Genomic DNA, 12,889 nt, shown 5'->3' on the forward strand with positions numbered 1-12,889 from the left:
TTATATAGCCTGTGTGCAGCATATGGTATATACTGTATATAGTCTGTGTGCAGCATATGATATACAGTATAGCCTGAGAGCAGTGGATGATATATAGCCTGTGTGCAGCATATGATATATAGCCTGAGAGCAGTGTATGGTATATAGCCTGTGTGCAGCATATGGTGTATATCCTATGTATGTCATGGGCTGCACACAGCTGTGTATTTTAATCCTTTGGGTACATTCACATGTACCATATACGCTATATATTCTACACAGCCTTTAAGTACTTTCTGGTTGCTCCTTACTGCTTCAGGTAGTGTACATGGTTGGGAGCTGCAGATGGGACTTAGACTTGCAAGTCCAGGTTCCTTCAGCGATTCACATCTGCATATGCTGCTGTGGTGGCTAACACAGGGGGCAGGAGAGCACAGAAAGTACTGAAGTGCTATGTTCTCGCATTGCATTATTAACATAAACACAAAGTGGGAATACACCCCGAGTGGGAACACACCCCTCCCCATCCTGTCTCTAGTGCCTGGCATCTTCCTCTGGACTGCAGCCTGTAGTGACCATCACATGCAAAACAGAGGAGGATGCTGAGCCACACAGCCAGGAGTGAGGAGGGTTAGGTGCTAAGTCTGCTACAGTAAGTAGCCACCTGTATAGATCGCTGTATGGGATATATTTGGGGGAAAAAAATGGGGGGGGGGGGGGGGCCCCAACAAAATTTTTGCCCAGGGCCTCCACCAACCTTAATCCGGCCCTGGTTACGGGCAACCTGCAGTGCTTACAGACAATCTGGGGTGGTTACGGGCAACGTGGGGTGGTTACGGGCAACCTGCAGTGCTTACTGACAATCTGGGGTGGTTACGGGCAACGTGGGGTGGTTACGGGCAATGTGGGGTGGTTACGGATAAACTGAAGTTCTTATAGGCAATCTGGGGTGGATACCTGTTATCTGGCATGGGCACCACAATCTGGAGGGGGTCATTGGCAATTTGGGGTGGTCAGAGGCGCTGTGGCGTGGTCAGAGGCGATGTGTGGTGGTCAGAGGCGACGTGCGGTGGTCAGAGGCGACGTGCGGTGGTCAGAGGCGACGTGCGGTGGTCAGAGGCGACGTGCGGTGGTCAGAGGCGACGTGCGGTGGTCAGAGGCGACGTGCGGTGGTCAGAGGCGACGTGCGGTGGTCAGAGGCGACGTGTGGTGGTCAGAGGCGACGTGTGGTGGTCAGAGGCGACGTGCGGTGGTCAGAGGCGACGTGGCGTGGTCAGAGGCATCGTGGCGTGGTCAGAGGCATCGTGGCGTGGTCAGAGGCAACACGCGGTGGTTACGTGCAATCTGGGGGGGGTTACATGTAATCTGGCATGATTACGGGGAACCCGGGGGGTTATGTGCAACCTGGAAGGGTTACAGACAATCTGGGATTGTTACTGATAAACTGAAGTGCTTATAGGTAATCTGGGGTGGGTACATGTAATTTGGGGTGGTTACGGGCAATCGGGAGGGGGTCACTGGCAACGTGCGGTGGTTACGGGCAACGTGCGGTGGTTACGGGCAACGTGCGGTGGTTACGGGCAACGTGCGGTGGTTACGGGCAATCTGGGGAGGGGTAATTTGGGAGTAAACTGCAATTATTACTATAATAAAAAGTGTGTGTTTTATTTTTTTGTATGTTTGTCACTTTTTGTACTTTACATATTCATTTTCACTGTATTACTATGATTACTGTGATATTTTCTATCTCAGTAATCATAGTTCAGTGACAGAGACCAAATTGGTCTCTGTCACTTTAAATTTTCAGAGTTGGCTGGTTGTGAAGCGCATGCGCACTTCATAACCAGCCAGGACGTCGAGGAGGAAGGAGCTCCGTGGATCCGGTGAGTATATGGGGAAGGGGGGGGGTGACTGGGGGACAGGGGTGACAGGGGGGTTGGGGGGACATCACTTTTTATCCCCTGTCACCAATCATTCATGGTGACAGGGGATAAAAAGTGCCTGGATGCACATGGCACAAGCGATCAGCGGTATATAGTATATACCGCTGATCGCTTGTACCGGGACCAAACAGGGGGGTCCCCGATGACTGCCCCATGCTCTCCGCTACCTCCGGTGGCGGAGAGCATGGGGCTTTCATTCATTTTAACTTTTACATCGCTGTGAACCGACATTAGTCGGTTCACAGCGATGGCGGCGGCCATCTTGGAAATTATGGCCGCCGGGGGAGGGGGGTTAGTTATTGGGGCACTAGGGGGGGCTGATCTGAGGTCTGGGGGACACTTATTTCATCTCCCCCCGCCGTAGATTCACGGCGGGGGGAGATGAAAGGCAGCGGCGGCACCGGTAATCTCCTTTACCGACGGTCGCCGCTATAACGTTAATAGCGGCGATCGTCGGTAAGGGGGGGGGGGGCCGGGACGGACCCCACACACGGCCCCAACCCCTCAGCTACCTCCGGTAGCCGGGGGGATGGGGTGGGGGCCGTCCCGGCCCCGCAGCCTTATTCTCTGCCATCGCCGTAAAAAGCTGATGGCAGCAGAATAAGGACCATTAGTGACCGCCGTAGAAAACCGTATCGGCGGTAACTAAGGGGTTAAAGAGTCACTGTCGTATTTTTTTTTTTTTGCAGAAATCAATAGTCCAGGCGATTTTAAGAAACTTTGTAATTGGGTTTATTAGCCAAATCTGCCTTTATCTGCATGTAAAAAGCCTTTTCCCAGGTCCCCCCCTCCTTCCTCTTTTTCATCCACTCTGAAAAATCTGAAAATTGTGACTTGTTGCAGGAGTCGTACCCTGTCTGCTCTAGGGAGAGGGGAGGGGGGAGGAGGAAGGAGGGAGTTAGCCGGCAGCAGAAAGCAGATAACAGAGGATTACAGGCACGGAGCTGGGTGACAGCTGTAATCTGAGCTCAGACAGGTCACTGGTGACTGTCACAGGAGATATCCCGTGAGGGATTTGTAGATTAACTCTTTGTTGTCCTGTTTTGGTCTTTTCTTTAGCTCTCTCCATAGGAGAACAATGAAGACAGGGGGGAGAGCTTCAAACTGCTTTTTCATGATAAAAATGCATTTTTCGGATAATAAACCCAATTACAAAGTTTCTTAAAATCGCCTGGACTATTGATTTCTGGAAAAAAAAAAAAATGCACGACAGTGACAATGACTATAGCTGTGCAATATATACAGAAATATACATAGTGACATCTAGTGGCTTTTGCGAAGGGTGTTCAAAACAGAAACACCTGTGGTGGGATACCACACATGAATACAGCCTGTGGCCTATGGCTGTATGCATGTTTTCGAGGACTTCCTAGGGCAGCATCCACCTTCTTCAGCCACCAGTGATTAAATGTCGCACAATGAGGAATCTAACCTGCTGATAGTCCACTATAGCTCCATAGTCTTACCTTCCTCCTCTGCGTCAGTCCCATGCTGTTAGTCGGGGTAAACTCCACCCGGAGCACCCTTAGGAGCAATGCCGCATCATCTGGCCCACTGCCATTGATTGACATTAGAAGGGGTGGGCCGGATGACACGGCGATGCTCTAGAGTGGAGTTTACTCCGACTAACCGTGTGGGACCGGCGCCGAGGAGGAAGGTAACACACATAGCTTTCTTCTCAGCGTCCCCAGCGCTGTAGGGGGCTATCAGCAGGTTAGATTAGTCTAACCTGCTGATAGTTCCCCTTTAATGCAGTGAAAACACTCCTAGTTACAAGTTACTATGACTTTATTATGACATTATAAGGCAATGTTGTGGTAGATCTGTGGGGAATGGTTTCCTGTGATAAGAGAACAGCATTCCGATGGTTTGTTCCAAAGGAAGTCAATTTGTTATTATCAGTATGTAGAGAAGGCTCCGTATACAACCCATCCTGACTGCATAGGGCCCTCTTCACATTAGAATATCGGTTTGTATTTTAACCCTAGTGTATTGCATAACTCATGGCTGTTCTGCCCCCTATAAGGGTCACTAGCAGAACCTATGTACACTCAGCGGCCACTTTATTAGGTAAACCATGCTAGTAACGGGTTGGCCCTCTTTTTGCCTTCAGAACTGCCTCAATTCTTGGTGGCATAGATACAACAAGGTGCTGGAAGCTTCCTCAGAGATTTTGGTCCATATTGACATGATGGCATCACACAGTTGCCGCAGATTTGTCGGCTGCACATCCATGATGCGAATCTCCCGTTCCACCACATCCCAAAGATGCTCTATTGGATTGAGATCTGGTGACTGTGGAGGCCATTTGAGTACAGTGACCTCATTGTCATGTTCAAGAAACCAGTCTGAGATGATTCTAGCTTTATGACATGGCGCATTATCCTGCTGAAAGTAGCCATCAGATGTTGGGTACATTGTGGTCATAAAGGGATGGACATGGTCAGCAACAATACTCAGGTAGGCTGTGGCGTTGCAACGATGTTCAATTGGTACCAAGGGGCCCAAAGAGTGCCAAGAAAATATTCCCCACACCATGACACCACCACCACCAGCGTGAACCGTTGATACAAGGCAGGATGGATCCATGCTTTCATGTTGTTGACGCCAAATTCTGACCCTACCATCCGAATGTCGCAGCAGGAATCGAGACTCATCAGACCAGGCAACGTTTTTCCAACGTTGTCCAATTTCGATGAGCTTGTGCAAATTGTAGCCTCAGTTTCCTGTTCTTAGCTGAAAGGAGTGGCACCCGGTGTGGTCTCCTGCTGCTGTAGCCCATCTGCCTCAAAGTTGGACGTACTGTGCGTTCAGAGATGCTCTTCTGCCTACCTTGGTTGTAACGGTTGGCTATTTGAGTCACTGTTGCCTTTCTATCAGCTCGAACCAGTCTGCCCATTCTCCTCTGACCTCTGGCATCAACAAGGCATTTCCGCCCACAGAACTGCCGCTCACTGGATGTTTTTTCTTTTTCAGACCATTCTCTGTAAACCCTAGAGATGGTTGTGCGTGAAAATCCCAGTAGATCAGCAGTTTCTGAAATACTCAGACCAGCCCTTCTGGCACCAACAACCATGCCACGTTCAAAGGCACTCAAATCGCCTTTCTTCCCCATACTGATGCTCGGTTTGAACTGCAGGAGATTGTCTTGACCATGTCTACATGCCTAAATGCACTGAGTTGCCGCCATGTGATTGGCTGATTAGAAATTAAGTGGTAACGTGCAGTTGGACAGGTGTACCTAATAAAGTGGCCGGTGAGTGTAGATTAAATGTAGAGATGAGTGAACATACAGTAAGTACAGGTTTGCACAAGCCCGATTGCTCTATAGTTGAATCCCTATGGCTGGAGAAGTTGGATGCAGCCCTAGGGCCATCTGAAAAATATGAATACAGCCGTAGTTCTCCTATGGCTGTTACTTTTTTTTTTTTTTTTTTTTAATGTAGCTCAGGCATCCATCTTGTCCAGGCTGCAGGAATTAAAGAGGTAGTTAACTTTAAAATTGCATGCGTTATCTCTTGATATGTATTTATGGTATAATTATTACTTTTGCTGCAGTCTGCCATAGGCTTTTAGAATGGCTATACAGTAGTTCACTTTTTTGGTATCTACTTTGATGGTTTTTATGAACTATTTAATATAGATAGGTAAAAAATAAGGAAAAAAAAAGATCTCCAGTCCAGTGTTTCTAACCATTTCCTTCCACCATTCCCTGCACTAATGAGACTGTACACTTTGTAATTCACGGCTGGTGATGAATTCTATCTATCCCAGCATGCCCTGTCCTGCTCATTGTTGTGGCAAGCATAAGGCAGCATAGAGAAAATCAATCAGCCAGAGATCGGTTTTACCTCTTCATTGCAATAATTACTGTACTCTTAAAGGGGACACGAAGCATATATTATTATTAACACCAAATCCTAATACATACTGTATCCCTTTTTCTTAATCTTCTTTATTATTATTACTTTTTACACTCTTACCTATATATGTGGTAGTCATACAACATTCAGAGACAGCAGCCACACGGGAACTTTAGTCTGGATATAACCTATTGACTTTTACATAATGTACTTAAAGGGGTATTCCCATCTCCACTAACATAATTAATCTCGTAGGATTCGTCTAGTTAAATATTTTTGAAAATACATTCATTTAGAAAACTTGTCTTCTTCTCCTGATATGCTGCTCTTCCCCTCCCATCGTTTGCTTAGAGGTAAGTTGTAATCCGTGGCCTTAAGATAGTGTAAAGTATTAACAAGTCAAAATATTCTTTTTACTTTAATCAAAGTTTTTCTTATGTATTAATATATTCTTTTTTTTTCAATTACAGAGTTTGCCTATGGAGGACATCCCTACCCATTTAGTGGAATTTTTGAGATCACTCCTGGCAGCGCCGTGGAACTTGGAGAAACATTCAAATTCAAGTAAGAACTCATTAAGCCAATGGGTTGCTAATAGGTTTGGCACCCTCAACCCCAATCATAAAAGTCATTTCCTGATGAAGAGAGTGTTCAGCTTCCAAAATGCATGGTTTTTAGCTTTTTAAAATAAATGAATCAATTTATACATGGGATTTTCCATGGCCCTGCACAGCATTAAAGGGGTTATCCAGCGCTACAAAAACATGGCCACTTTTCCCCCTACTGTTGTCTCCAGTTCAGGTGCGGTTTGCAATTAAGCTCCATTTACTTCAATGGAACTGAGTTTCAAAACCCCACCCAATCTGGAAACAACAGTAGGGGGAAAGTGGCCATGTTTTTGTTTTGCTGGATAACCCCTTTAAAGTGAAAGATGAATCGAACCTTCTGATAACTCCTTATTGCATAAGGGGCTCTGAGAATGAAGTGAAGTCTCTTACCTTCATCTTCAGTGCATTTTTTCGTTCAGTTCAAACTTTAATACTCAGTCTAGTAGGGCCGTTTGGAGCACTGGGGCAGGGGTATAGCTCCTCCAGAGCACCGTTCCAGCCCACCCCCAGGCAGCCTGCTCAGCTGATAATGAGTAGAAGGGGGCGGGCCTACTGGGGGCGGATCAGTGCTCTGGGGGTGGTAGCCCCGCCCCTAGTGCTCTAATCACTCCTAGATGGAGGATTAAACTTCAAACTGCACAGAAAGAGCGACTGCACAGAGACTTATCCTCCACACCCTGTGTGCAATAGGGAGATATTAGCAGGTTACATTCATCTAACATGCTGATGGTTTCCCTTTAAATTATGCCTTTATGCGATGTATAGTCAGCATTAGCAACAGATGACGTTAGACGTGTACTTGTGCATAGGGCAAGTGGTGTTCTCGGAGGCCAAGGTGCAGGTTTAGAGCAGGTAATACCAGCTCGGCCCACCCAGCCCACCCCCTCCTGTGGCGCTCACTATGCATATATGAATATGCATAGTGGACAACCCGGAGCAACCCCCTCAACCCGCCCAGCACACCCCCTCTCGTGCTGCTAACTATGCATATATGAATATACATCGTGGGGGGCATGGGAGGGGGTGTGCTGGGCGGGCCGAGGGGGTTGCTCCGGGTTGTCCACTATGCATATTCATATATGCATAGTGAGCGCCACAGGAGGGGGTGGGCTGGGTGGGCCGAGCTAGTGCTCTGGGCCACTGGCTCCAAATGCTCCTAAGCCCCTGATTAGCATAGGGGCTATATACAGAATGTGGCAGAGAAGAGGAAAAAGATTCACAGCCCTGCAGTCATCAGGTAAAGAACTTCTGGAGCATATCAGCAGGTTCATTGGGCAGAACCTGCTGACAGTGCTGCTTTAATCCTAGCTAGGTATATCTACAAGGTAGGTAGGATGTTAAGGACCAACAATTAAGCAATTATTACGGTACAGTACCTCTACTATTTCCATCTCTTACAGGGAAGCTATTGCACTTGGCACAACAGATTTTACAGAAGAAGACATTGATAACATTATGGAGGAGTTGGGAAAGGAATACAAGGGCAACGCCTATCACCTAATGCACAAAAATTGCAATCATTTCTCTGCGGGTCTGGCTGAGGTCAGTAATCCGGTGACCCCCACCTGTCCGATACTGCACTCATCTGCATTAAGCTTCCTTGTCGGCTTTTAACATGACATTTACGCTCCCTGTTTCTTCTCTCATTTCACTTAATCTGGGGGAGGGAGTCTAATCGAATTGCTGTTGCTGCTGCTGCTGAAGAGGAGCAGTGTGAGGAGCGAGGAAAAGGCAGGAACAGATCAGACGGCAAAATTAAAAATATTCACTTGCTTATAGCTGATGTGAGATGTGAAATAAGGTGCAAAGATTTCTGCCCACTCATTTCTGTCATTGTGATTTCTAAATGATGCCCCATGCTCAGAGGTTGTTTTATATCTGATAGGGCTCCAAACTATTATTGTGTTAGGACGACAAGAATCTCAGCCAATACACCATTCAGCCATAACATTAAAACCTAATATTATGCAAGTCCCCCTTATGCACAATTAAAGGGAACCTATCACAAACACAATGCTGTCTATTCTATCGCCATTATGTTATAGAGCAGGAAGAACTGAGCAGATTGATATATATCTTTGTGGGAAAAGATTCAGTATAATTTGTAATATGTTGATTGAAATCCCTGATCATTCTGTGTAATGGAGTCCAGTGGGCGGTGTCACTCAATGGACTGGACTCTTTAGCATGGAAACATCAGAGATTTCAATCAATAAATTACAAGTTATACTGAATCTTTTTCCATAAATATATATAGCAAACCACTGAGCTACCGATAGCTTAGGTAGCATTTTCATGGTGACGGGTTCCCTTTTACACTATTGCCTATCGACTCCTGGTTTCAAGTCCCACCAAGGACTTGGAGATTTTCTTGTAAACCCCACCAAGGGCAACATGAAGGAATCTGTATGTTCTCCCAGTGTTTGCACGGGTTTAATCGGCTTTGTCTTCCTCCCACACTCTAATACATACTTATTGGTCAATTTGGAAATTACATAGTAAAACCCCATTGGAGACAAAGACCAAACCGAGTGATTGTAGTCTCTATACAGCATTGCAGAATATGTTGGTGCTATACAAATAAAGGATTTGTTATTATTATCACCAAAACTATTTGGAACTATCAAGGCATGGACTCCACAGGACCTCTAAAGGTATCCTGTGGCATCAGGCATTAAGACATTAAAAGGGGTTGTCCAGCTAAAATCTTTTTCTTTCAAATTAACTGGTGTCAGAAAGTTATATAGATTTGTAATTTACTTCTATTAAAAAATCTCAAGCCTTCCCATACTTATTAGCTGCTGTATGTCCTACACTAAAAGTTGTTTTATTTTCAGTCTGGCACATTGCTCTCTGCTGCCATCTCTGTCCAAGACAGGAACTGTCTAGAGCAGGAAAGGTTTTCTATTGGGATTCATAGAAAACCGAGACAAAGTTCCTGTCTCTGCCAGAGATGTCAGCAGAGAGCACTGTGTCAGACTGAAAATAAAACAACTTTTCCTGTAGGACATACAGCAGCTTATAAGCATGGGAAAAGTTGAGATTTTTTAATTGAAGTAAATTACAAATCTATATAACTTTCTGATACCAGTTGATCTGAACGAAAAAGACACCAGGGATTAGACTTGCTTTCCACCATAGCCCCTAGATGCTTAATTGGACCAATCTGGAGGTCATTTCAAGACCTATAAGTTTTCATCATGTTCCTTAAACCATTTCTTCCACTGTTGAGAAAGAGAACTGCCATTATGGATGACCATTGCCATGAAGAGGTATACTTAAAGTGTAGCTATCATCTCTCGTGGGTGACAGGATAAGCTGTCAAAATCCTGCCATCTCACTTCGGTGACGGAATTGTTCTTGCAGCGCCGCAGATTGTATTGTATACAACGGTGCTGCCAGAACAATCCCTTCTCTGGTGCGTGTGGGATTTGGAGCACGGTGGCAGGATTTTTACATGGTATCCGCTACCAGCGAGAGAAGAGAGTTAGGGCACTATTACACAAAACGATTTTTCGTCGATTAACGATAAGCGAACTCAAACGACCTCTATGGTGAACGACCGGAAATTGCTCACCTAATTACACAAAACGATGATCGTTACTTATGACCGTTATTGCATTCGTCCCGTCTTCACCACTGTGTTCGCCACTACTGCAAACGACTGAACGACGTCTTATAATATGTAAACGATCAACGATAAAAAAATAGGTCCAAATTCTATTAAAGGACCAACGATTTCTCGTTGGTCGTTTAATCGTTGTCTGCTATTACACTAAACGATTATTGTTCAAATCCGAATGATTTAACGATAAAACTGAAATTTGAAATTACCTGACACCTGTCTTAGAGTTATAATATGTCTAATGTGATATTGGATCTGGCAGACTACCTTTTGCTAAGCACATCCACCAGTAAGCCTCATGGTGCTCATCACCCTGATGCTAGTTTAATGGTTGTTCTTTCTTGGACTTCTGTTTGTAGTTACTAACTACTGTATACCAGGAATAACCTACAAGCCCTCCCATGCTTTGACCCAGGTCTAGTCATCATAGTTTAGCCTTTGTCAAAGTCACTGAGACCCCCTACACTCGCCAATTTTTCCTACTTGCAACCTATCGCTATCAAAGTATATTTCACCTCTTGACAGACTAATAGAGAGGAGCGAACCTCAAGAATGCTTTGTCTGAACCGTCGCATTTTATTAGTGGTGGCTGCAGAAGTTTGATCTAGCCCTAGGGACTCCTGGAAAGCATGGACACAGCCTGAGGCCTATGGCTGTATCCATGTTTTCCCAGGACTCCCTAGGGCTGCATTCAACTTCTTTAGCCACCGGTGTCGCACACTCAGATTCGGATAAACCCGAGCATTCTTGAGGTTCACTCGTCTCTAGTTAGTAACATTGCCCGTCTGTAGCTTTAATATCATGGCTGATTGTTTTATATAGCTCTAAGGTTGGGTTTCCACATGCTTGCTCAGCTGCAGCACAATGTAGGTAAAGTATTAATCACCGCCATGTTGCAAATCATATATACGGCCATGTTTAATACTTTACTTAGGTTGTGTGTACATAGCCTTAGGCTTTGTTCACACAACAAATTTCAATGGTCATTATTTAACATACTTTGATGTCCGTCATTGATACATTATTTAAGTTAAAATTGAATGCTGGCCACTTTCAACACCCTTTTGGGTGTGGCTGTTTTTAAAGATCCATTGAAGTTGGTTGAAAAGACTGTGAAAGGACGGCCAGCAAAAGAATCTGTGTGTGAAAAACCTAAAATAACGGCCGTTGTTTGCTAAATAATGGCAGGCAATGAATGTCCTGAACATGACTTGTGAACAACGGCTGTTATTGTATGCATTGTGTGAACTATTGGCTGTTGTTCCCATAGACTTCAATGAAAATCATTGAAGACTAAAAATAATGGTCGTTATTTTGAGTACCAAATATTAGCCATTATTTTACTAAAAAAAAGACATGGCCTTAAAGGGGTTACTCAAGATTAGAAAAAGCACAGCTAATTTTTTTTTTTTTTTTTTTTGCAAAAACACCCCCAACCCTCCATTTATCAGGAACTGAACAGCAAAACCCACACCAATTGAGGACAGGAGAGCAGCTGTTTCTGAAGGAAAGCGGCCATGTTTTTCTAAGCCTGAATAATCCCTCTAAAATAGGTTTCATGTTACTTAAAATGTATTTGTGATTTAAAAGCACACTTCTTTATGCTGGTTTATATTGTTATTGCAGATGCTGTGTGGAAAGGAAATCCCACGTTGGGTTAACCGTTTAGCCTACTTCAGCTCGTGCATACCATTTCTCCAGAGTTGCCTACCTAAAGAGTGGTTGACACCAGCAGCTCTACAGAGTCACATCAGCCTTGGCCTCCAGCGAGAAGACCAAGGAGACACAACAGATGAGGACTCTCCGTCTACATCAAATGTGGCAGCGGGCACGGCAACAACGGCCTCAGCAGGGACTTCACGAACCTGTAGACACACTAGAGTTTAAATGACTGTCTTCTTCAGGACTATCAATTTAAAATTTTAACTGATTTCCAAGTGAAGAACATTCAATATCTGGTTAACTAAGATTTTTATTTGGGGATTTTCACGTTCTCCATGAGTTCTCTCTCCCGGAGTGTGATTCTTCGCATTTCGAAAGGATCCTGATTATGCAAAAAAGCAACAATTCTCTTTAGAAGATTAATTCCCAAGGAATTCATGTGTTTGCTGAATTTTCCTTTTTTTTCCTCATGTATTCATTAAAATGCACAGGACACCTATACAGGGTGAGGGTAGCAAATGTTGAGGACATTGTCATTAGATCACTGAATTCTGACTACAATAAATCAATATGATACAATGGGTGAACAATCTGGGTCCAAATTGTGCCTTTCCAACATATATTTAAAGTGACTCTGTACCCACAATCTCTTCCCCCCCCCCCCCCCTCCCCAAACCGCTTGTACCTTTGGATAGCTGCTTTTAATCCAAGATCTGTCCTGGGGTCCGTTTGGCAGGTGATGCAGTTATTGTCCTAAAAACAACTTTTAAACTTGCAGCCCTGTGTCAAATTGGCATGACGTTTCTATGCCCTAGGCCTGCACCACCTCTCCGTCCCTCCTCCCTGCCCTCTTCATCATTAGGAATGCTCTGGCAGGATTTCTTTTAATCATCACTTGTCTGAACACTGCACATGTGCTGAATCGTAAAGACACGTGTGCACTGTTCAGACAAGTGATAAATAGGAAAAATTCTGCCCAAGAACATTACTAATGGTGAAAAGGGTGGGGAGGCGGGACAGAGAGGCGGTGCAGGCCTAGGGCACAGACACTGTAGGCCACGCCAATTTGACACAGCGCTGCAAGTTTAAAAGTTGTTTTTTAGGACAATAATTGCATCACCTGCCAAACTGACCCCAGGACAGATCTCGGATTAAAAGCAGCTATCTGATGGTACAAGCGGTTTTGGGGAGGCAGAGTCGCTTTAAAGG

At 45.0% G+C, this 12,889-nt stretch overlaps 1 protein-coding gene across 1 annotated transcript in view; it reads left to right on the forward strand.

Moving 5' to 3' along the window:
- Positions 1 to 12,333, forward strand: part of LOC138770850 (deubiquitinase DESI2-like) — a 96,675-nt gene extending 84,342 nt beyond the window's left edge. Inside the window, exons 3-5 of the mRNA XM_069950108.1 lie at positions 6,256 to 6,349; positions 7,794 to 7,935; positions 11,645 to 12,333. Coding sequence (XP_069806209.1) covers positions 6,256 to 6,349; positions 7,794 to 7,935; positions 11,645 to 11,905 — 497 coding nt within the window. The 3' untranslated portion in view covers positions 11,906 to 12,333. The remainder of the gene's footprint in view (positions 1 to 6,255; positions 6,350 to 7,793; positions 7,936 to 11,644) is intronic.
- The last annotated feature ends 556 nt before the right edge of the window (positions 12,334 to 12,889 follow it).

This window comes from Dendropsophus ebraccatus, chromosome 13, assembly GCF_027789765.1.
Source record: "Dendropsophus ebraccatus isolate aDenEbr1 chromosome 13, aDenEbr1.pat, whole genome shotgun sequence".
NCBI classification, from domain to species: domain Eukaryota; kingdom Metazoa; phylum Chordata; class Amphibia; order Anura; family Hylidae; genus Dendropsophus; species Dendropsophus ebraccatus.